At 46.0% G+C, this 25,862-nt stretch overlaps 2 protein-coding genes across 5 annotated transcripts in view; one reads left to right on the plus strand and one right to left on the minus strand.

Moving 5' to 3' along the window:
• Window positions 1-17,788, plus strand: part of LOC310905635 (protein C19orf12 homolog) — an 85,610-nt gene extending 67,822 nt beyond the window's left edge. For all 3 annotated transcript variants that reach the window (XR_014589187.1, XR_014589188.1, XR_014589189.1), the window contains one exon: window positions 10,362-17,788. The gene's annotated coding sequence lies outside the window, so the exon portion shown is untranslated. The remainder of the gene's footprint in view (window positions 1-10,361) is intronic.
• Window positions 963-25,862, minus strand: part of VSTM2B (V-set and transmembrane domain containing 2B) — a 113,902-nt gene continuing 89,002 nt past the window's right edge. Inside the window, exons 2-7 of one of the 2 annotated variants that reach the window (XM_083852184.1) lie at window positions 23,715-23,863; window positions 21,916-22,171; window positions 21,422-21,606; window positions 20,236-20,265; window positions 19,637-20,033; window positions 967-3,213 (exon numbers count right to left, since the gene is read on the minus strand). In XM_083852184.1, the coding sequence (XP_083708310.1) occupies window positions 3,125-3,213; window positions 19,637-20,033; window positions 20,236-20,265; window positions 21,422-21,606; window positions 21,916-21,988 (774 nt within the window). In that variant the 5' untranslated portion in view covers window positions 21,989-22,171; window positions 23,715-23,863 and the 3' untranslated portion in view covers window positions 967-3,124. Of the gene's footprint in view, window positions 3,214-19,636; window positions 20,034-20,235; window positions 20,266-21,421; window positions 21,607-21,915; window positions 22,222-23,714; window positions 23,864-25,862 lie in introns of those variants that run through there. The other variant, XM_083852185.1, reaches the window with a different exon arrangement.

Consider the following 25,862-nt stretch of genomic DNA (forward strand, 5'->3'; position numbering starts at 1 on the left):
TCTGTCCATTAAGGGTACAGCAAAAACTCACTTTGCCCTTTGTAAATATAATCAGCAGAAGTGAGGCAGTTGCCCTTTTCAGAAGAAAGAGCACTCTCAAAGGACAGATGTTTTAGCAAAAGTCCTTAACGCACTCACAAGCAGTAAGGCAACAAATTCTTTAATTTTTTTTTCCATCAGAATATTTCTCATTCCTTTGAGTGCTTTCCACAGACCAAATACTGTACCAAAAGCTGCAGCCTCCTTTTTTAGCCAGTTTTTTCCCCTGCACTACACAAATACTGGGCTAAACATAGGCAAAATGTTGTGCAATAAAGCTGGCCCAAATGTGGAAACCAAACCCCGAAAATCTGGAGGACCCATTCTGTGTGGTTTTGAAGGTAAAAATAAAGTGAAGGTAGAGGTTAGCTTTGCAATCTGCTCCTTTGTGTGCTGGGAATGAGTTATCCCTGCATGTGTGCAGGTCTTCACTGGAAGGAAAAGCAGCCTCTTGCTCTCACTAGGAGAGATCTTTCATCAGATGGTCAGGTTATTGTTTAGTAGTTCTGACATTTTATAGTGAATTAGAATAGAGAAATTGTTATTCCTACAGTAGCACACAAATGTGATCTCAAAAATCAAAAGAAAAAATTAGCCTTAGTTGCAGATTTAGTACTTTTTCACCTTTAATGTGATTAATGTGATTAAAATCAAAAAGACCGTGATAACTCTACTCCTTTTATTGCATGCAAAACTTCCAGGTGCTGCCACGTACCTATGCAGGTACAGCAGTCTACAATATGAGGGGAAGGACAAACGCAAGCTGATGCATTTCCTCCCGTATTTTCTGCAAACCATGCAACATGCAATTCAAGACATAATGTACTCTGTAAGTGATGAAACGAAAGTACCAGAGCAAAGCAGATGATTTATTTACTAACGGACCATGCTGAGGTACAGTTGAAGCTGAATAAAAACATCACTATTCCTAGACAGGCTCTGCTGCTTCAAGCTTCAGCTATTTATTCAGATAAATTTAGACATATTTGTTTCTTCCTCTTGTGGAAAAAATGTGTTTGGGCTCTCTCCCTTGGAAGAAAAACAAGTCACTGCAGAATACTTACTGCCCTTGAGAAAAAACAGCAGTGGTGATGAGCCCACCAGGACGCACAGTTCAAACCCAGGCAGGTTTCCCTTTGCTTACCAGTGATTACTCAAAAGATAAGCTCTCCTGTGCCATTACGGGCTCCGCACATACCTCTGCATTCAGCAGTCGTCCTTAAGCAAGTTTCCAGCCATAAAGTAAATGCCAGTATGAATTTAGGCAGGGACAGACACACAGATCTTTTTTTCTACCTGTCTTTTCCTTTCACATTACAAAAGACTCACCTCCCCCTGTACTTACAAAAACAAGGGCAGTACTCCTCCGTGTCTCACACTGATGCACTCACTTCCAGGCTTGCAAAAGCCATCTCCCCCAGGTCCTTCTGAAGAGCACTTCTACTTTTTGTGAGATGATTATGGATTATTTCCCAATCCGAAGGATACAACAGGCATTAACAGGATGAACATTATTATAAAAATTTTTTATCACCTTTGGATCCCCATGGTGAGTTTGCCCCAGTGCAAGAAGGCTTATTATGTCAGTGCAGTAACGTATATGGAATACAGATGTGCTTTGCTCTCACACCTAGGGAGATGTAGGCAGCACAAATCCCTTGCTGTGACTGCCAGTACTAGAAAAAGCCAATTCTGACCATCTGAGAAATTGAAAATCCCTTCCTACCCTCCTTCTAGAAGAGGACTCAGGTACGATATCAGGCAAGCTGCATGTCCTGCTTTTGCTCCATAGCTTCTGCAGACAGAGTCCTGCTGGCGCTGTAGCTGTACCACTTCCACAATTAAGGTCCTTTCTAAAATGCTACATAAATGACAGGATAAGAATCACAGTCAGACAGAGGAAATTTCAAAGTGCTTCACTAAATTCAGGTAAAGAAAGTTGTGTTTCTTTGCCAAGTCATCCTGTTACCTCATTAAAAAAAAATCAAAAAACAACAAGCATTTTTTAAGAGAAATAGTAACAGAACCTCTGTAGAAAAGCCCTTTGCTTTATTAGAGGAAAGGTCACTTGCTATAAAAACAAGTGACAATTGTGTAACTTTAAAAATCTGAATATATTTTAAATACTGGAACCAAGTCTGAATAATGTAAAGTTCCAGGATAATGCATATTTTTTCAAAGAGGCTTGGAGAATAGCTTACCTTGGAAGCTTCACGCTGTTACACTGACCAGCTCCTGCATTAACAGCCCAGAGACAACTGGTACCAGCATAGGAACATGTAGCTATACTCTGTGACCAGCTGTCAGCACATTCCGGTAAGGGGTTTGGTAATACATGGATATGTGTATTACATAACTGATTTCAATTTTATTTTGTCTGTGATACATCATTTTTTCAACTTTCTGTCCTGTGATGAGTTAGAGAATCCTTGGAGAGCTTCAGGACACAGGGAAAGTCACACACATCTGTAAAAACTTTATTTCAAAATCTTTTTATTCAACTGTTATTCAGCAATATACAATACAGTTTATAAACAAATGTCTTACCTTGTTTCCAATCTTCATTTAAAAATAAATATTATTGACAGTGAATATTAATTATGGTAAGATGTACCTTTTTAATTAAAATGTCTCCAAAAGAAATAATTTAATTAAAAAAAAGGGAAATCCAAAAAAATCTAAACACAATCTACTAAAAATATTTCCTTTCTTAGGAAGGGTTTTGACCCAACATCTTTACATATTGTCAAAAAGATAACTGCTCAACAGTTCGTGCAAAATGAAGAGTCAGAAGAAAGGTTCAGAAAAGAAAAAATATTACATTAAAATAGAGAAATCATAGGTGCCATGCACAGAGCAGGGCTTTACACCATAGAGTCTGGAAACTAGATGCAGTATTTTATGTGGTTTACTTTCTGTGACATCCCCAAAAATACGTTTTTCCCCCCATGTAGAATTTATCATGCTTCTTTCAGTCTCTTTCTGTCCATCCTTAAAACTGTACGTATTGTTTTGCCAGGGATTTGTCCTGTTTTTAAATAGGTTCCTTTTTGTTTGTCTGAGGAGTAGTGGAGGAAGTAGTCCATCAGTGGTTTACTAATAAATGTACAAGCTTATGCAGTATTAACAGGAACACATATAGGAGTGGGTCTGTAGCATAAATAGGTCCTGTACCTAGAAAAGAAAGAAAAGGGAGAGAAGGAGTTTTTTTTTTTTTTTTAATCTGTTCCAATATAGAAGATTAAATGCAGAAGAGAGATACAGGAAGATTTATTTTTATCACATCAGAGCCAGGCGTCAGAAGCTTAATTTTAGTAGTAAAACAGCATCCTCAAGCTATCCAACTCAGATAGCTTTCTCTTCCCCCTCCCAAGTCTAACTCCACTTAGGTCATCTGATTATGGATCACTAATGGTATGCCTAAACTTGGCTGCAGCCAAGTTACCAGCAATTGAGATTTCTATAAATAAAACTTAATCTGGTATATAGTTTCTTGAGAAATGACAGGTATCAACCACCCATCTTTTAAAGTGAACTGACAAATGCCATGGCTGTACTCCTTGATTAACAGGACACGAACCCATTTCATTTGGAATAGGAACAGCAAGACTTGACATCTTCTTTACCTTTTATAGGAAAGAGCAGGATTTTAAATTAAAAGTGTGCACAGGAGCTATAGAAGAACGGAGGTTGTACGTGAAACATCTGTTATAGTCATTTCACACGAATGGCAAGATTGCTCCCGCTGCTATGAGGCAAGCTCGAGCGGCACGGGAGCAGCCGCAGGGGAGATGCGGCCGCTATCGCAGGGAAGCGGGTGCCAGCGGCTGTGCAGGGGGGGCACAGCTCCCCCGGCAGGGGCAGCCCCTGATGCCTTTGCTCCGGCCAAGAAATGGCATCGGGGTCCGTACTGCAGCCAACCAGGCTGTCCCTGCCCCACAGCTGCTTGAACTAAGGTACTTGCTCATTTTTTTTTTTTATTTTAGATTGTTACCTGTGCCAGAAAGAGAGGCATTTACTGTGTGCCCTGGTCCACTCCCTCTCCCCAGTGCAGGGGGCTGAGCCATGGGGCCGAGGTGCACAGCTCTGTGGCACTGCGAGGCACCAGGGCTGCCTGGTCTCTGACAGGTCCCTGAGGGGCAAGAACAGCCTCTTCCCATGGAGAAGTTCTGCCATACTGGAATGGCACTGCAGCAGGACAAGAGATCACTGCCTTTCACTCCCAAACCCTGCTGAGCCCACACAAAAGAGCCTGGGCTGGCCCACAGCAGCAGCCATTTGGGCCCCAAGTGCCAACCAGCAACACCTTTCCAAACCCGCAACAGGGACTAGCACATTCGTCATCACTAACACGACAACAGACAGGGCTGCACACCCGTGACTGATGTGGCCTCGGGACATTACCACCAGTGAGTGTGGAAGCAGGAGCCCAACCAGAGCCTCAGCTGCAGCTGGTACACACAGAGGCAGCTGGGGAGAGCTCCATCAGTGCTGCCGGCAGCAGAAGTGATCAACACCCAATGTACTGACAACTACCCAGAACAGTCTGTCAGAACCACTTCTCAAAGTGTTAAAGTAAAAAAAAAATAAAATAAAAAAAAATAATGTTCAGTATCCTTGAAAAAGGAATAAGGCCACTTCTATTTAGGAAATTCACTTCAGGCACCCTAATGCAAATACTTTTGTCTTGGTCTCCAGGAGATGTGAGTCTCTCAGCTGTGCCATGATCAAAGGAAATACCTCAAAAAGTTCCTGAGTACACCATTGCTCTCGGGCTCACTGTTCAGGCTGCCTCATAATCTATATATGCCTCACCTGCAAAGCTAGAGTATTATTATCCAATATCAAAAAACAGTTCATGGTAATGTGGTGCACAACCGAGGAACTCAAGAAATGTCCCCATAGTGCGCTATCTCATAGACGCCTAGACTATTTGGAGATTATTTAGTTATTAAGGTTTTAATTAAATCCTTGCATGCAGACACACATGGCAAAGGGCTGCCCACTTAGCAACAGCACGTTATTAAGATGAACACAGGATTTTTCTTTTTAAAGCTGAAAACAATTAACAAACACAATCAAATTCAGGTCGTTAAAGCAGCAATAGGTTATTTTTTTTTCCAAAAAGACAAAGAGCAGCATGCCAGAAACAGTACAACAGCTACAAAAACTCACGGTGCTGGGCAGCACAAGGGACAGACTGTCACCAGCCCCAAAACTTTCTTGCTGCTCAGAGGCAGCAATGCAGGGTCTCACAAACTTGGATTTGCCTCCATCACCCCAGGATCCAGCCCCAAGCCCCACGGAGCTGAGAGCAAAGAGGCTGCACCCCTAGAGACCCGCAGGCAGGGTAAGCGGTTCCCTTGCTGCACTGAGAGTGAAGGCAGAGGATCCTTGCAGCGAGTACGCTGACCACTGCTGCAGTGACTGAGGCTGCCACGAACGGGTGTGAGCCTTCCCAACATTTCTCACATCTCTCCTTTCTGTAAACAAAATGTCTGTTGAAGAGCAGAAGCTGAGAAATAAGTAACAAACCTCTTTGGAAATCTCTGGGCTCTTCAGAAATGAAGCGGAAACGCATCAGGAGTCTTCGCAGTATTGTGTTTTTTAAATATCTCTTCATGTATGCAACACTGAAATACTCCATCTCAGGCTTCTGACCTGCCACAGGCTGCATGCAGCTCAAGGACTTTGGCAGGCAGGACATCTGTCTCAGGAACACATGGAGAGCAGAGCACCCAGCTGACGCGTGGTGGTGCCCACCTGACCTCATGGACCCAGCTGACCCTTGCACACCGCGGCTCTATGCAATTAATTCCCTTTGCTTCAGGCTGTCACCCTATTGCCAGCACAGAACACCAGACCCAACAAACTGGCCGTGTACTATCACATCCCCAAGGCAAAGAACTGTCCTGATGCCAGTGGCTGCAGCCTGGTGTTTTGCGTGGCACATGGGCCTGTCAGAACGGTCTTCTGAGAGGGCTCTAAGCGCTCAGGATTTAGCAAGAACCAAGGACACTCAGCCTCACTGGCCATATCCACTAGCACAAGGACAGTTCAGATCATTGCTCCCCTGGTGCACGTGGATATGGCTCCAAACACCATGCACTTGTTTATAGGTACATGCATGAGGCTACCATGTAGTCTCATTCTTTTTCCTCAGAAATACACAGTTGATTCACAAATATATTATATTCTACAATTTTAGCAAGGATAAAACCCTAAAATTTACCTACACCACAGAGAGAAAATAGTTTGCTGAATGGAAAGGCTGAAGTACCCCCATCTTCTGTCTTTAAGGCTGACATGCTACGTGATATCTGAAGACAGACTGCTTATTCACAAATTGCAGTCACTGACACAGACCCATACTTGCAGTCAACACATCCTCATTTCCAAGCTGTCAGATGGCTCTTCTCGCTTCTGGGACGTGGCACAGCTGCGAGAACGCCAGCCCAGGTTGGTCCCCATGTGCCACCCTGCTGTGCCCAGGGATTGCAAGAAGCCAACACTCCTGGCAGCTGCACACAACTCGCAGGTGCTGAATTTCTGCCCCTTCCACACCTGCCCACCACTGCAGTGAAGATCTGGCCTTGGCTAATGTTATGCCCAAACCTAAATGTCACAAGGACCTATTTTTCCATGCCAAAGCTCAACTTGTTCTTTCAACCACAAATCCAGTTGGAGGAAATGTTGCACTTCTGTAAGGGGGGAATTCCCCTGGAAACACTATAAGGAACTGGACCTGGAGCGATGGACTCTTGCAGCTTGAGTGCTCTTACAACCATCATGCTGAAGGGCTGCAAGGACACCAGGTTAGGATTGCCTGTATTTTGGATGGAAAGCAGTGTTAGTCACAACACTCTGTGTCTACTGCCCAAAATCATTCCAGCTCTAACTTTATGTACCAGTTTAGTTTAGATCTCGATGCAGGACTGTGAATTAATACAATCTATTTTTTTTTAATTTTCTCTTTGCAAAAATTGCTGTTATTTTTAACTTACATTTTCCATCTTCTGAATGTGGCAGCAGAATTCAGTTCAAAGTCTGTTGAAGTCTCTTAATAGTCAAATAGAAGTAAAATGTATTTTTAAAAATTATTTTAAAGCAGTTATTCTTACTGAACACCAAATACAAGTTTCTTCTTTTTTTCCCCATACCAGTTTGGTGTTATTCTGCTCTAATACATTCAGGCAGTAGAAGCAGATACACACAACAGTACAATTCTCTTCCCTCTCAACAAAAGCAGAGGGTAAACAATTTCCATTAATTTCACCCTGCTTAGTTAACCTGAACCATTTTCATTATAGCTAGTACTGTTTATAAACACGCTAGACTTAAGTTACCTCAATTCTACTTTTACTGCAATAGTTTAAAACTTGTCATTGCTACATTTGCAGATGAAAATAAACAGAATGTGGTCTTGATCACCAGGGTCTGGACATGAAATCTGACCCAGATTTGAGAACAGAGCGCTACTATCCAGAGACTTTAAATCAGGAATACAGTTACTTAAAAAGTACAAGTACTTAAAAGAAATTATTTCGTTTATGTTCTGAATATTCATTTGATGTTTTGTTTCTGTAAGCTTATTCACCACTACACAGATTTACATTTTTGCTGTTAAATTATTTATATGCACATGGCTTAAAGGGAAAGTCTAGCACTAAGTAGAACAATAACAAATTGTTCTGTTCATGTATGGTGAATTGCTCTTTGGCATCACTCATCCTTCTTCTGGATTTACAACATAATAATGTTTTACTGTAGTTTTCTATTTAATAATTTGTTTTGTGCAAGCATTCATCAAAGTTGGACTTAAAGCAGTTCATCCAATTGAAAACAATCATTAATTAACCAACTGACTTGTGACACATGTTAAAAATGGGATGATTATTCTACAAGCTATATTTAACCAATGGCCAGAACACAGTTTCCAGCCGTTTCCTATTCTCCTTCCTAGAAAGAATACGAACAGTCACCTGGTGTTCCTCTCTGCGATGGTAGCAAGATGCAGGGGCAGTTGTAGTAAAAAGCCGAAAGATACCAATAGTTTATTTTCCTTGAACAATTATATAATGCCTAAAATTTGACTATGTCTTTCAGATGGAACTGAGACCCCAGCCGCTAGTATCACTAACCCGTTTCTCTGTACTGGCTTTTAATGCAGTGACACTGTGAGCCTCAGCCCGTTTCCTTACAGACCAATGTTCAATTAAAACTCTAAAACCTGGCATTCCATTAAGAGGTCAGCGACCAAACTGACCATACACATTGATTTATTCTTTCAGTCCAGAAACTTTAGACTGTGCTCAAGAGATATTCTTGGTGAAACTACTCCTACTATTGTATCTCTGGAAAAAATAAGGTTTTATATGGGTTGTTGGTCACGGATCATTACAGGCAAATAACCTCTTACATAAAACAAATTCTCTCACTGACATAAATTTGGAGCACTTCACCAAACTTCAGATCTAAGAGCTTCTTGGAAGTTTTTAATTAAAAAGACACCATTACTAAAGTCACTATACACTTACTGAACTGAAGAGATAATGGCTATAGTACATCAGAATTACTCCACAGTTTGAAACTGCATCTTACAAGCTGCCTTCCGCTCTGAGATACCTGCAGCACGACTCACACTACAGTTTTGCTATTGTGGTTTTTAACGCACACTGCGGGATTGGTGCCTTTGCCTTCCTATTGCTCACCAAGGGCTGCTTCTCCAATGCATGCAGAAGTGCACCCAGAGCCTGTGCTAACTTCAGCACACACTCCCAGACAAACTCTAGGCACCTCCTGATGTTGCTAATTCTGGCAATGGTGACCTCCTGCATATTTATAAGCAACTGCATGGGATGGGATGTGCTCACCACTGAACCTGCCTAAAGGGCATAATGACAAAATTAGTTTCCTACCCCCTACACATTTTTGTTCATGATTGGCTGAATTTTGGAACAGCCTTCCATAACTCATCTTAAAAAAACACTTCATGGAAGTCAGCACGTATTTATTTCTATGCACCGATGCAGGTATGTACTAGTGATCCTGCTCTCTTCCTTCATCCAAGCCATCAAGACTTTTAGATCACCAGGGTGAAACTATTACTGTAGCCTCAAAATCTTCAGAAAACAGAAAACCAGTTTTACTAGCCAGAAGACATGAGTAGTATTGTACAATTTCGTCATCATTTTAGATCTTTTCAGTTACGCTTTTTGTTTGCCTTCCCTTTTAAGAAACCCAGTACAATGTTCAGGCCTCTACTTAGAAATTAATTGCCAAAATACCCTCTAGCAAGGGTAACTGAAAGCTACTCCTAGTTTTGGAAAGCCAACAGGTTTTAATATTTCAAATAAGATTTGTATTTTCATTTGGAGTATACGGTCCTCCTGAAATGATCTGATGTTTGCCCATACCTGTATCTGTGTATGTGCTGGACCGAACTCGTGTGAATGAACGTGGCGGTGACATACGACAGGCTGGATAATTCCCCAGAGGCTGCATAAAGGGCAGCACAATGCCATTTCCAGCACAGGCAGAAAAATAAGCATCTTTCTTTAAGGAATAAATACAATTCTGTGTAGCATCCTGGTTCTTAAATTTTGGTTGTTCCTTATGTCACATCTGAAAAAGCCCATCTAGGACATGACTTTGGTGCTTCAGTGGTAATCTACAGCACAGGTAGCAGAAAAGGCATGGGAATTGCAGTATTTTGAGAGGCATGACAGCAGTGCTACGGAGACCAGGGGAATCTTGTTTTCTCGTGAAACAGCATCTCCCAGCTCCCTGTACACGTCTACTGACATACTTAAGCGCTCTTGAATACCCTGAAGTCCCTGCTTTAACACATTCTGTGAAAACTAGGTCACATATATCATACAGCTATGGACAGGTGAGAAAATAAAAAAAAAATCAGATTGCGAGGAGAGGAGTGTGTAGTCATGCAAGGAAATGATGCAGATAGAAAAGTTTGGTTCTGATACAAAGTGTAGAAGAGAAAAAGGTTCCTTCTGCAGTTTTGATTTGCTGAAGTACTGCAGTGCTTTGCTGGGTATCAGTCTGCCTGAGCGCCCATGGAATAGGAGGGAGACAGGAGCAGGTACAGGAGTTGGGTTTGTGTCTCTTAAGGCAATTGTAATTATTGAAGTGGATTTCTGATCACATTAGAGCTCATTTCAACCAAACCTCATTAAGGCCACTAACAAACGGAAAGGGGGGTATAGTTACAGCAGTGGATTTGATTTGATGAATGTGTGGAAATGCATACCAAGCAGAGAGCAAGAAATACTTCTACCTTTATCAAAAATTCTTGTACTTTTCAGGTTGCCGGGAAAACATGACATTTCTCTTAAAACAGGCTGGTAAAAACTCATCTCCCATTCAAGTTACAAGTAGGGACACGGAATATGGGGAACAGTTGGCACATTTTCCCTCAGCATACCGTCTTCCCTTCTGTGGCAGCCAAAGACATCCAGAGCAGTCAGTCTTACTGAAAGCCTCAATCCAGTTATGAAACTTGCCTATTGAGCTAAGGTGGTGTCCCGAGCGCTGACGGAGCGGCCGCTGAGCTGGCTCATGTGGAGCCAGACCCCCGAGTGGCTGTTCTGTGGGAACTGTCCTGAACTGGAGCCAGCCAAATGAACCACCTGACCACTCGCAGTACCTGCTCTTGGAGAAATTAAGGAAAAGCTTCAAGAAAACACCAGCACTGATTTATAACAAGCTCCAAAAGGAAACGCTGCTATGGACAGTGTCAGGGTAGAAGAGCAACGTGTCCTGAAAACTTGAGGAGTCATTCATTCCATATGGATTATACAGCCTAAATACGGTATATTGGTCTGAATTTAAATAAGCCAGTCTCTACTGCAGCTGGTCTCTACTTTGTAGCACCTTCCCATAAACAGATTTCTGCTTTGGTATCTGTGAGATGACCTCTGCTTGACGGGAAGTAAAGACTCCAAATAGCTGATGGTAGAGACCCGAAACATGCAACTGTGAATTTATTTCACTCTGGAATTTTCTGCAACTCCATGATCTAAAACTAACTTAAAAAAAATCAAGCACCATTAATTTACTGCTTGACACTTGAATAATGAGAGATACACAATTTTTTGTAATATGATTTGGTGAAAAATGAATTTTGAGCTAAAACATACAGAAAAATAAATAACTACATTAGTGGTAGTTTAGGTGGTAAATGAGCATCCAGCCCTGCACATCCTTCTTCAGTACTACTTCGTGAGCAATTCCACAGCATACTGATGTGCACAAATAGCAAAACCAACAGCTCGAGTAACCCAAATCATGAGGCAGACTAAAAATGCTGGGATTAGGGTTTCAGCTACTGAGCTTTGAACTGAGCCTGGGCCATATTCTCAAGTTTTTCATTATAAGCAGGAGAACTAAAAAGCCAAGTCACAAAAAGCATGCAAGCTGGATAGTAATGTGGTCAGAGTTCCAGAAGTCAACACTTCAGAAAAGACTTGCAATAAAAATCACACTAGATGGAAACATCGATTTCACATTCTGCAGATGTGATACATGTTGTAAACATTTGCAACCCAGAAGTAAAGAACAAGACACATCAGTTCTCACTTCATTGTCTTTTAGAGTATTTTTGATTTGATTACGATTAGGAGCAAGCTGCCAGTGTAGTTGCAATTATTATTCCAATCAGAATTACTAAAGCTAAACTGATAAAAGTGCAGATTATCTAAGGATTTTTTTTTCCAAAAAATAACCTCATCTTATCCATACTTAAAGAAAAGAGCTAAGACATTAGCAGAAAACATGACGATGCAAGGAAAAACGCTGTACTGAGAGTACCTGAAAAAAGCAGAGCCTGTAATTTGTGTCAAGAAGGGATCACCTTTTTGCTATAAACGAACAAGGACATTTTGTGTGCAACCCACAGATACAAAGACCCTCCAAACCTTTCCACCGATTGCTACTTGCTAGATCTTAGCTAAATGAAGACATTGCCGTGCCTAAGAGAGGCAAACCTTTACAGACTAAGCCAGCAGAGGGTTACATGGAGTAACTGTGGACACGGAATATTCCTCAGTGCCCTCCTGTATGTAAAATCTCCAGGTCCTTGGCATGAGAGGGATTCAGATTAGAAGTCTGATATTAAAATGCACACAGTAGTACAAATAAGGGGTGAATTTTATACATGACCAACAGCCAATAACACAACCAACAGACGAGGATGGCTATCAGAGGAGTTACTGACTGTGCTCTCTGCCTTGTGTCGAAGCTAGCTGCTGCTCCTAGCAGGCACCAGAATGATGCTCTGCTTCTTAGCCACAGCTGTACAAATGCAGGGTAAGACCAGACACCCCAGCAGCACTGGGCATCCCACGCAAGCTCTGCTAGCGCAGCACCGCTCTCCAGCCGGGGCACAGCGACCTGCCAACTGACTACTGACATGCTGACTTCTCCACAGAGCACAGTTGCTGCTCTGCCAAACTGCCGCTTTCCAGCTAATAAAATTGCCTCCCAACTGATAACAGCCTAGCAATATAAAATAGTTGGTTGTTAACTGCTGCTGTGACAAATAATACCATTCCACTGACAACCCCATTTTTTCCAATGCAAACCTATTTGAACTGTTTATTATTGACTTATGGCACTGCTCTGCCATTATCTAATTTAAAAAAAAACCACACGTAATAAACAGCCATAGCAAACCTGTCAGCATTCCCACTGCTTTAGCAATGCTAAATCAAAACCCTGAAGAAACCCGTCTTATTACCAGTACAGCCCTGTCAGACTGAAACACCATCTTGACAGGATTGCTGTAATATTCATTCCCTGGCAGCTCCTGCTTTATGTTTGCTTTTCAACTACAGACCACCATGATCAGTATCCTTCTCAAAACCAGTCCTATTACGATTGCCTCGATGTTCCTTAGTGCTATGACTGCTAAGCATGCCACTTAAAATATATGGAAACTGTATAATCTACAACACAGTTCAAGTGTTAGATCATACATCAGTAAAGCTGCATCAGAGGTGGTGAAGACATAACAATTCTCTGCCTCTCTTGCATATTATACAGACTGTTAGCTTGTACTTCAAACTCAGGCTCCATTTTGCAACCTATCAGAAAACTGTACCAAAAAAAAGCCCACCAACCACTGTACATGTATATTCTTGTCCTACATGTTGTTTGTTCATGCAAAAAGACACACGGGTGCACTCAGCCTTCATCACACAAATTTCCATTAAAAAAATATTTTCACACCTCGAGTACTGTGTTCAGTTTTGGACCCCTCGCTACAAGAAGGACATGGAAGTGCTCAAGCAAGTCCAGACAAGGGCGATGAAGCTGGTGAGGGGTCTGGAGAACAAGTCTTAGGAGGAGCGGCTGAGGGAGCTGGGGTTGTTCAGCTGGAGAAGAGGAGGCTCAGGGGAGACCTTACCGCTCTCTACAGGTACCTTAAAGGAGGCTGTAAAGAGGTGGGGGTTGGTCTATTGTCCCACGTGCCTGGTGAGGGGGAATGGGCTAAAGTTGTGCCAGGGGAGGTTTAGGTTGGATAGTAGGAGGAACTTCTTTACTGAAAGGGTTGTTAGGCATTGGAATGGGCTGCCCAGGGAAGTGGTTGAGTCACCATCCCTGGAGGTCTTTAAGAAACGTTTAGATGTAGCCCTTAGTGATATGGTTTAGTGGAGGACTTGTTAGTGTTAGGTCAGAGGTTGGACTCGGTGATCTTGGAGGTCTCTTCCCACCTAGATGATTCTGTGATTCACTCACAAATGTGAAATCTCATACCAAAGTCTAAACCAATTTTACATACAGCTACTACATCTATTAGAATAACTTGCAACACTCCTTTCGTTGCTTTCATTTTTTGTTTGTTTTTAGTATTCTCATCAATAACTTAAGGATATTAAAGAAGTTCAACTAATAATCAAATTTCTTCAAGGACATCACACAGGCTTTCATAAAATAGGTTAGTACGGTTTTGTCTGTCCTGTCCTCCAAGAAACAAGCAAGAATCACTCAAAGGAGGTTACTCAAATAAACTGCATTTCCACAGTACAGAAACACCCTAGCACAGCTTGTTTCTGCCCTAGGTAATGAGGTGACACACTACTGCAGTTCGTGCTTTTGTCCACAGAATCAAAGGGGTTGGAAGGGACCTCGAAAGATCATCGGCTCCAACCCCCCTGCCAAAGCAGGCTCCTTAGAGCAGGCTGCCCAGGGAGGCGTCCAGACGTGCCTTGAATATCTCCAGAGAGGGAGACTCCACAACCTCCCTGGGCAGCCTGTTCCAGTGCTCCGTCACCCTCACCGTGAAGAAGTTGTTTCGCATGCTGGTGCGGAACTTCCTGTGCTCCATCTTGTGGCCATTGCCCCTTGTCCTGTCCCCACAAACCACTGAGAAGAGGTTGGCCAAATCCCTCTGTCTCCCACACCTCAGGTATTTATACACATTGATGAGATCCCCTCTCAGTCTTCTCTTCTCCAGGCTGAACAGACCCAGGTCTCGCAGCCTTTCCTCACAGGGAAGATGCTCCAGGCCCCGTATCATCTTTGTGGCCCTCCGCTGGACTCCTTCCAGGAGATCCCTGTCTATTCCGTACCAGTCTTTTTTGTCTTTTTTGTCCAGTTCAAGAATTAATCCATACTACACACACACAAAATAAGATATTTGACCTCACTTGTCCCCAAAGGAGTCTAATTTGCCTAGATATTGAAGTGCCAGTGATGTGTATTTAATGAGAATTCTTTTTGCGTGTTTATTATCCAGTGACATTTAGGAGGTCAGCCTGATAATTCAGTTCTGGCCTCTGTATTTTGCTACCTTATTTAATGTAAAGGAAAATGTGATGTGACCCCGGTTGCATTTAACTACAAACAGCTATGGTATGTCTCATGGTCTCATAAAAAGCATGGGGGGAGTGAAGGAGATCCAGACATTACAGAGATGGGAGCCTAAGCTGTGCAACAAAAAAGAGACTTCCCTTTCTTGCTGTTTTGTGAAAAGCTCATCTATTAAAGACAAATGAGCTGTACTGGCTGTTGCTCAGACTAGCATGCACAGTCACTCAAATTCTGACAGAGCCAGAAGAGCCCTCGACCCAAATTCTCACCGAAAAGTTAATCCAAACTCAACCACAGCCTCCAACATGCCACAGCTCACCATAATCAAGAAACTACGTTCCCATCTCTAAAACTCAAAACAAAAACAAAAAACAACCAACCAAAAAATAAAAGCCACCACCAGCAGCAAAGCTGCTTCCCAGTCCCCAGTGGAGGTGTGATGCTCCCAATGTGGTCTCCTGCCTCAAGGTGGGCTGCCACAGCTCGACTTTGTGCATGCACTATTCTTCCAAGCATCACTGGGAGCTGCTCATGCACAGGGACTGCAGAACTGGGACCTGGTGCTTTATTATCTCAGGCCATACAGCCCACAAGCAAACTTCCTTCCGCATCAGACATAAAAGGCTTGGGGGGAGGGGCGGGAGGATAGGCATGAAGTGAAGACTTATTTTCTTCCTTGCTGTGAACACTTCATCTCTGCATAACACATGAGTTTCTCTGTCCTTCCTAGAGCACTCTAAGCATAATGAAGCACAGTTTCTTGTTTCACACTCCCATCTTTGTTTATTTTATTTAAAGCTCTCACTTCAGAGCTTTGTGGCTAGAGATCAAACAAATAAAAGGGAATTTGGAAGCTGCAATGTCTGATCTAAATTCTGCTCAGAAGTTAAACTAAAAATTGCCCCCAAGCAAATACACAGGCACTCATTTTGGAGACCACTTGGTAGCATATAATACAGCCAATCTGCCTCCCCGAAGGTCAGTGCAAAGATCCTGGTTATTACCTCAGCTAACAGATGACAAGGTCAGGCTCATGACTAACGCACTGAACTCAGATTTAGGAGATTTGGAAATTAACGTTCCGTGTTTAGTTTCACAGCCACCACACACTTGACAAACTCACTCATTGCTCTTCCTGCCATGTGTCCATCCTCTTCTTCATTTGGACTAAGAACTTCCTGGGACAGAAAGTCCCTCTCCTATTCCTCCCATTTATGCTGTAAAAACCAAGAACACTTCCAAGGATACTAGCACTATATGCAGTCCTTTGCTTGCTCACCCTGTTTTTATTCCTACCATAAAGATTCAATTTGCATACAAGTATTTAATTTGAAAGCTAAGCATTTCTTCTCCTTTAGAGCCACATGGAGAACTCTAACAGTATTAAAAACAATGACCTTACCAGCAGACCTTTACCTCCTTGCAGTCTAAATAAGATGTTTTCAGTTTCTACTTTAGTCTACCTTAATGACAGATGAGCTGTAATGTTTTTGATCTCATGAGATCACAGCACTGAGTTTTCATACTGTAGTTTAAACATTACCGATAACGTTCAATTTGAGCAGCTGACACTTCTAGCACACTGGGCAGTTTGTCTGTCACATCAGATCTAACCCCTTATACACTGTGATGCTGATCACAACTTTTTACCAAATATGATTTCAGATTACTTGTCCCAAACTATGGATTTTCCATTTATGACCTGGTTTGTCAGACGGGACTCAATGTTCTTTAAAGCATCTCAATGACAGACACATTTATTCTAATAAATTCATGTTTCAGTTCAACAAGAAGATGTAAAGAATCACATTTTTCCACAGTGCATGCATGACTGGGACTCCAACCGAAGTCAACAAGAGCCCTGCAGGCACATCTGAAAGCAGCATTTGATCTATAATCGCATTTATTGAAATACAGCACGTACAGACCCTATCTTGCTACACGGAACATATTGAACTATTGCAATGAAAATAGGATTAGATTGCAATTAATCAAGGAAATAGTAGCTAGTGCCATGCCATCAGCTTTTAGGCAGAGCTCTCCAGTGTATTATTACATGAGGGTGTTTCTTAATCACTGACAGCAAACACATTGTTTGAGCCCATTTCTACTTTTACGCAGAAGAAATATCCCCATGCACAATGAAGACTTACAAATGCTAAAGACTTTTGAGAGTAATTGTATGAAATGATTCAATTGTTCCACACAGATTTGGTGCAAGTACTTATCTGCATCTGTGCTACTGTGCTCAAAGTATGCTGATGAGGTATACGTAACATGCCACTATGCATGTCTGTAATCCATACACCAACACAGGACCAGGTCCTGCAGTCTCATACACCATATGTGAGCAAATACCTGGTTTGATCTTACGGTCCCCTACTCTGTTGAAAGCCAGCTGCTACACTGCTTTGAGGGGGTGGACTTGAAACAGGGCTTCCAGTTAACAGAAAAAAGAAAGCAAACAAAACCAAAAACAAACAAACAACCACAGACAAAATATTTCCTATAAAGAGACAGAATTCTTTATGGAGAAAATTAACTACCACTTAGAACAGCTCTAAAAAACACCACTTCACCATACAAATGGGGAACTCTGAAGCATGATGATGCCATTTCTTTTAAGACATTTTGAAGGAAGTTTAGTACTTATCCCATCAGAGTGACAGTGCTGGAGATCCAAGCCTCCCGTTTCCTCACAAAGCAGGCAAAACCCTTGCGGTTCCTCATCATACTGACTTCCACACTGGCATTTTATCCATTAGTATATATTTATTCTGGATAGGTAGAGACACTTCTCATCTAGGGTAGATAAATCCATTTCTTGTCTCCACACCAAGCCATCTCTCTCTGCTTCAAACTACGTGCCCAGCCCAGTCTGTCTAAATACACCGGGGATGGGGGCAGCAAGCAGCAATCTGCTTACCAAAGCAACCAGAGAGACATCCATTGGTAGTAGGGCTCAGACAGTTCTGGACCAGAAGGCACCCGAATTGGGAGATTTGAGTGTCAAGTCTTCCAGTTGCCAATCTCCTGAGCCATGCTGGGGCTGACGCTTTATTTGCAAGTACTTAGAGGCAGCTGCCACAAACACAGAAATTACAGTAAGCCAAAGCAGAAGCCTGTCATCTGGGTTTTTTGATTTAAGCAGTGTAAAAAGATGTTATTTTCACAGAGAACCATAGCAAATATACAAAAGGAGTTGCCTCCCTTGTACAGAGACAAGGGCAGTTGCTGGTTTATAGCTTACTAAATTAAATAACATCAGCAAGAGTCGTGTGCTCCCTACGCCACCTTCAGCTTTGTCCCTGAAGGGAAGCCGCCACAGCGTGGCAGTGTTGGCAGCTGCCAGCCAGCACTACAGCGGTGGCACAGCAGGAGGCTTTGTTTTAGCCATGCTGCAGCCCTCTTTGCATCACTTTCCATCTGGAGATCCCCACAAAATACCCTCCTGAATTTCACCACCTTTTTTAGTGATTGATGTCACTCCATTACGTCCAGTGCTGACCACAATGCTTATATTTTCAATACATAATAAAGCCTAGAAATGATGCAGCCGTACCACATCCCTGAAGCACAGACATGTAAAATACCAGGACAGACAGCAGCTTAGACGCTCTGGGCAGGGGTCCTGCCCTAACAGACATATGCGACATGCTGTCCTGGCAGCACACGCTCACATCCATCTGTTGAGATGGAGCTGAGCCCACAGAGCTTCCATCGTCCTGTTTTTAGTTTGTATGCACCATGTAAGCTCCGGGTGCAGCAGGCAGGGTGCACAGCACTGCAAATCCTAAATGAAACTTCTGTCGTTCGCACAGAAAACACTGCAAGAATACTCACTATCGGAGAGAGGAATGAAGAAACACAAAAACAGTCACCAGCCCTGGGCTCTGAGGAGGACAGCTGGTCTTTCCAATAGGAAAGAACAGATGTATTGTGGCATTGGGTTCATTTGTTGTGGTCACTGAATTCAGCAAAAGCAACCAGAACTTTTTGATGTGCCCCAGGCATCTGTAACTACACCTCAGGAATTATCACTTTGCCTTGCACTAGTTACCAGTGAACACGTAACTTACAGTCTTAGGAATAACAGACAGTAAAACCTAATTTTCACATAAACTTCTACCTGACAAACAAACCAAATTCTTCACAAAGAGCAAAAGCTCATAACCAGGGAAAACACTGCACCCATAAAGCATTAGCAGGTCACAGCGGACCATGAGTGACAGTTTTCCTTCACTGTGAGCAAAAACCTGCAAACATTTGCTCCGAGAGTGGAGAGGTGCCAGGAAGAAGTGTGAATATTCCTGCTCGAGGATTATGAATTTGCGTCAGAAGAGACCAAGCAGCGAGGGGAGCTCGGGGCTTTCCCTGCGCAGCCGGTGCGGTGTGCCTGCTCCCCTTCTCCCACAGGTGACTCGGCAGAGGCGTTTGTTCGACGTGAGCTGCGAGGAGCTCCACCTCGGCAGGAGCAGCACCAGGCGGCTGGCAGTACCTTTGCAACGCAGATTTAAGACTCTGCATTCATCGTCCCACACTTTGCTGTCAGTAGCGTAAACGGAGCTTTCCAGCTCCCTCCCACGCCTAGCCGCAGCACGGCAACGTGGCAGCGGGCCCTCCCCACCGCAGCACACACCGGCGGCCGAGCAGCACCAGCGCGATGCTGCCGCCCCGAAGCCATTTCGGGCTGCGTCCCCCCCGCGTCCCGCCCTCGGGGGCCGTTTCACGCCCGCTCCGCGTCCCCCCGGCCCCCGCCGCGCCCTACCTGACCCGTGCTGCTGCCGGAGGATGGCGGCCTGCCCGGGCGGCGGCGAGGCCGACGAGGAGGCCGTGGCGGCGGTGCTGGCGGCGGAGGGCCGCCCGTCGGCCGGGGGGGGCGGCGGGCGCTTGCCGGGCCCGGGCCCGGGCGCCGGCGTGGCCCTGGCGGCGGGGCCGTGTCGGCGCGGGGCCGTCCCGCTCTGGATGTGCGACACCGCCTCGGCCGCCTGCACGTCGGGGGGCGCGAAGCGGGACAGGACGCGCAGCAGCGCCTGGGCCTTGTGCTCCTGCGTCTCGTCGGCGCTGTAGTCCGCCACGCGGCACTCGTAGACGCCCTCGTCCTGCCGCCGCACGCCCGACAGCCGCAGCCGGTGCGAGATGTCGTTGCCCTGGACGCGCACCGTCTGCAAGAGAGCGCCCCGACGCCGCTCAGCACCCGGCCCGGCCCCCCGAGCTGAGGCCCCCCCGAGGGGTGCTCGAGAGGCCCGGCCACCCCCCCCCCCGTCCGTGCGAGGAGCTCCCGCAGGAGGAAGAGGTGAAGGAGGAGGAGGCGGGACCCGACGTGTACGGGAGGGGTGCGCGCCCCCCAGCCCCAGCTGCACTTACGCTGATTTTCGTTGCATCCTTGTTTGCCACCTGCGGGAACGGAGAAGGACAAGGATCAGAGGAAGCTCCGGCAGCGCATCCCCGAGACGCTCCTCTGCCCACAGCCCGGGGGACAGCCCCGACAGCCCCCGAGGATCGCCCCTTGCACGCCGTGCCGCCCCTCCGGCCCGTGCCCACCCCGGCACCGAGCGGCGCCTCGGAGCCCCGGGATGCGCCTCCTGGGGAGCCGGCCATCATCCCGCAGGCACAGCCTGTCATCGTTTATTGTGAAAGCAACTCACGGCGTTTATAGGAGGTTAAAGAAGACGTTTAAATCCGAGCGATTTATTTCCCCGCCTGACAAGTGACTTACACTTTCCCCAGCCAGGCGGCACCGCATTAGCTCAGAGGCGGTACGCTCTGCTCTGCATCGCTATCCGAGCGCTGCAGGAAAACAAGCGGAGCGTGGAGGGCAGCTGGTGCAGGCGGCTGCTGCGGGGCCGGGCAGGACGTGCCCCGCGCTGCAGAGCTGGCACCCCAAATCGCCGCAGCAGGGCTGGGGGCTGCGGCACGACCTGGGGAAAGGCAGCCGAGTCCCTCTCAGCAGAGCCTGCCCTCCAGCCGGGCGGCTTGCTAGGGGAGGGGACACGCGAGATTGAACTCTGTGCATTTTAATTTCTTCACCCAACTGCGTGGAAGTGTCTTGCCAAGCTCCAGGTACGGACACAGGTGCGTATGAGAGCCCAAGAAACCGTGTGCATTTGCATATTCAGACTGAGATGTATGTAACATCCGAAGGCAGAGAGGTGTTTCCCTCATGGCTTTATCTGCTATCAGGGTGCAGACAGAGGCTCTCCCACCTCTTATGGCAATTCCCAACAGAGCTCACAGCAGCACTTTCTTTTCCTCGTTCCCACTTCAAACTACAGCTACTTTTGACTGCCTCTCTCGAGTCTTCGTTGCCGATTTTGTAGCAGGACATTTAGCGTTTTCTATTTACGATCCTTAAAGCACTGTGGTTTTTTTTTTGTGGTTGTTTTGTTTTGTTTTTTTTCTGGGGTGAAGCCCCCCGGTGCATGCCCCAACCTCCCCGTCCCGGTGCTTTCACCTGCTTGCCGGTACCCGCTCTCCTCTCTGGGACCGCGGGGTCCATCCTGACCACCCTGTGCGCACGCTGCACAGACACGTCTCCACAGCACCGCGTTACCTTGCTCCTGCTGCCGGGGACGCTGATGGCTAATTCGTGTGCAAGTTCTCTGGCTGGTTCTTTAAGGTACCACCACTGGATTTCCAAGGAGTACGAGGTGGATCCGCTGGCTCGGAAAGCACAAGGCATCTCAATATCATCTCCCTCCCTAACAGTCACATCTTTGGGAACTTCGGTAAAGGTAGCTGGGAGGGGAAGACAGAGTGACAAGGGCTGGTTAACGGGAGGTTCAAAGCCAAGACCAGGCTTTTTCGGTGAGTGGGAGCTGCCGGAGCCCAGGGGCTGAGCGCTTTCGGGCGGACCGGGCACCCCGCACCGGGCCAAGCCGGTGCCGCGGCTCCAGCGGGCAGGAGAGGTTTGACGGGGGCCTCAACTCCCTTCCCCCTCCCGGTCCTCCGGGGAAGCCCCCGGCCGGAGGCACTGCTGCCAGCCGCCCCCGCCGCCCTCCCGCCCCGGGTCCCCGCCGGTGCCGGCCCCGGCAGCCCCCCACTCACCGGTCACGCCGAAGAGCAGGGGCGCGTTGACCATCAGGTAACAGAGGGTGCCGAAGAGCCCCCGCTTGCCCATCGCATCGAGGGGCCGGGCTCGGGGCGCAGCCGGGCACGCCTCAATCCATCGCACGCCGCGGCCCGGCTCCAGGCTCCCGGCTCCCCGCCGAGCCTCCCGGACAGCCTCCGCCCGGACGGGGTGGACCAGACGTAAAATCCGCGGCCGGCGGCCGAGGCTCGCTCGGGGCTGGAGGCGGCGATCCTGGGAATCGAGCGGTAAAGCCTCGTCCCGCGCTCGGCAGCGAGCGGGGCTCAGCTGCCCTGCGCCGAAGAGGGGCTCCCGCTGCCCAGGAGCGAGGAGGCGGCGCCGGGCTCCCCTCCGAGACCCATCACCGCGCCGCGGCCGCTCCTCCTCGGGGCTCCCGGTGCGCTCCGACGGGGCGGCGGGGCCGCGGCTCCTCTCCCGCACGCGGGCGGCCCCGGCTCTGCCCCCGCACGGCGGAGCCGCGGCACGGCCCGGCCCGGCCCGCCCCCCGCCCACCCGGGCGGCCCCCGCCGCGGCGCGCCCGGCCCGGCCCCGCGGCCCGCCCCCGGCGGGAGGGCCCCGGCCTGGCACCGCCTCCGCCGCCACGGCCTCCGCCCGGCCTCCCTCCCGCCGCCGCCGAGGTTTCCTGCCCGCCGGCCTCCTGGCGCAGGACGGGGCTTTGCCCAGAGCTGCTGTCAGACTTGCCAGCTCCCCGCGTTTGTTACTTGTTAAAATACGTGACGGAAAAACCAAACGCACAACTCTGTCGATTCAGAATACCGGGTCGTAAAAAGAAACCGTTTGTGCGGCTCAGCTGTTTCTCAGGCAAATGTCCCAATTAAAAACCAGAAGTGCTCGCGAGTCAAGTCAGTAAAGTCGTTACAGTGAGTTATAACCACAAGCATAGTTTGATTTTTGCTGTAAGCAATGAGGGGAAACCGTATTTTAATAAACCTGAGGTGTCTTTGGCTTTTTTCTCCCCTCTGAAATTCCATTAAGCCACCATTTTATCCAGCCACAACTTTATTTAATCACTGGGATGGCACACGAAGTGGCTTTTATGACCACAGGAAATTTCCTTTATGTTTTTTAAGGTTTCCTTCCATACCTGAATGCAAAGATACACGAACATTTCTATGGAAAAATTATTTAGAAACACTCATTTTTGGAATACCTAAGGCCACTTTTTAGAAGAATGACAGTCCCCAGCTTCCCAGCTAGCTCGAGCCTGGCCAGGCTGCTGGAGGCTGGCGTGGTTCTGCCCCTCAGAGCCCTTCCAGCTGGGCACTTCAGAACATCCATGCAACCCTGAAGGATACCGAAACTGCATCAAATCGGTACTTCCTATTGGCCATTTTTTTCAGAGCATTTTCAAGTCACTTTTACTGATCATATCATGATTTGAACCCTGCAGAGGCCCTCTGGTAGGACCACGACAACTTGCCTGAAGAGCAGCTCTGTGCCTCTCCGCACAGGTTTTATTGGGAGCCTGAACCCTGCCAGCAGGCAGAGCCCAGCTCCCCAGGCAGGTGCAGCCAGGCCCAGCCAACCATAAAAGCTTTTATTGCAATATCTATTAAACACCATTTAATCAAACAGTCTAATAATCACTTACGCTTTGCTTTTCCACCCAAAAGCTCAGTGAGCTTCATGCAGTAAGCAAGCATCATTTCTTTTCGCATACATGGCCTTAAGCCATGTAGCAGTGCAGTGAGTTTTATCACCACCTTGCCAGCGTCCCCGTGAGTGCTTCACTTGCCAGGCCGCATGACAGGCATACCTGAGAAAGGAAATCCAGCAGCGCCTACACTCGGCAGCAAAGTTTTCAAGGCAAATCCCTGGGATGGGTTAGCTGGTCCTCTGCGGGCGAGGCAGTTCCGTGACTCTGGGCTCTTCCAGAGGACTCCAGCCAGGAGGACTTTGAAACACCTATGGATAAACAAAACGCACCATCAAACTGTGAACATCCAAAGACAAATAATACATACGGGATGACAAACTGTAGCTGTGGAAAGTTGGCGGCCTTGATACGAGGATTGCTTTCTTTTGCTGTCTTACTAAGCAGACTTCACAACGTAAAATCCTTCTCTTTTTACCCCAAAGAACCAGATGTTTTCAGAATGCAGTTGCCTTTTTGTATCAAATTACCAGCTGTATACATGAAATAGTGGCAAATCATATCTGAAAAACTTTTACTTAAGTTTTATTAAAATTGATGTTTAAAAATTTCTTCTGCATTGTGAAAATTTATAAAGGTTTGGAATCAAAAAATAACCAGTTTGTGTTTAAGTGAGTTTTGTTTCTTAGATATATATAAAAAAGTAATAAAAATGAAAAGGAAAGGTAAATGCATTTGAACTTAGTTCTATTTTAATAAATCTAAGGTTGTTATTGTAGTAATAGTGTTGCTGAAGTGAAGACAGTTTTATCTTGAATGTGTCCCTTGGTTTATAACGTTAAACCTTCAGTCCTCCTGTATTTATTACCCACCAAATTTGATTTTATATGTAGGAACTGAACACTTTAGCACTGATACCTTTGTATTCAATTAAAGTAAGGAATTAGGAACATGAGTGTGTTTTTCACAGTCTTAACAGAGTAATAACAAGACTCGTTTTTTATGTTCTCATCTTCTACTAAAATTATAATGGGGGACTATTGTGCTGCTAGCTGACTGGCAAGTATTTGGTGCAAATCATTTTGCTCTTAGGATCATAACAACATGTGAAGTCATTTATTGATTCAATCCTGCCAGCAAAAGGGACTTCTGCAGCAGAGAAGATATCACCTGCCCTGAACAGTTGATGAAAGCAGGGATATCACAGGGAGTAGCTCCCTTTGCAGTTGCTGATCCTGCAGCATCATCCACACCAGCAGTTCTCAGTGAAATGAGGAGAACTATTCAGCGCTAAAAGTGAAGGCTCTTTTGTTGATGACAATATTTTTTCTGTAACTGTCACTCAGGTACCACAGTAGACTGTGTGGCATATAGGTAACATTATTTCATAGCTAGGCAAACTGAAATTGGTTGTTTTTCTAGAAAAATCCTGTGGCTTTTTCATAGCTTTCCACGTCCAAATTAGATTTTAGCAGAGAAGACTCTCTCTGCTGTAGGGTAAGTCGAAACACAGAGCATTTGCTCTGGCAGCAGGACTCTTAGCCACTTTATCCAAGTGAATTCATTCCTAAGCCATCCCCTAGAGAGAAGGTGGCTGGGAGAAGCTCTGAAGTCCCCTTCCTGGATCCTGAGCACCTTTCTGGGAAAGCCAGGAGGAGTCTGAAGGGACCCTTGGGTGAAACCAGCAGAATTCCTCGTGAAGGGACAGTCATCTTTGTCTTCTCTTAGTCCTAATCTCATAGTCCGCTGTTAGCACCAAATCTCGTTTGATATGCAATGTGGGAGCATCGCTGACCTCAGGAGCTGATGGCAATTAACAGCGGAGGAGTATCTGGTCCTTTAAGCAGACACTGAGACTTACGGGACTAGTAATGGGAGACTGCTCTTGCTGTTGCTGGACCATGTTTTATAGCAACTCGTGAAATCCCATAAGTGATTCCAGCACTCTGTAGCTGCTGACATTTAAGAACATTTCTCCCTGTAATTTTTTTAAATGACTAGCAACTCCATTATCCGAATAACCAAAATACCTCCTATCGGCTGCTCGAGGAGCCTTTAATTCATACCCTGCTGTTTGGAGTTAATCCATTCAAAAATTAAAGCAGTGCAGGTCACCTTTGAGAAGGAGAATGCTGCAAAAATCATCCAGTTCTATACACATGAAGCATGTGATGAGACATTCACTTTGAGTTGGTGTAAAAGCACTGTAGCATACATGAAGAGACTCGGTAGTCCTACTGTATTTAATCAATATTCATCTCTGCCCTAAATCCTCTAGCGGAAGCAAGTCCTGTTCAGCACTCTATTCTC

Source organism: Anser anser (genome assembly GCF_964211835.1).
Source record: "Anser anser genome assembly, chromosome: 11".
Lineage (NCBI taxonomy): Eukaryota > Metazoa > Chordata > Aves > Anseriformes > Anatidae > Anser > Anser anser.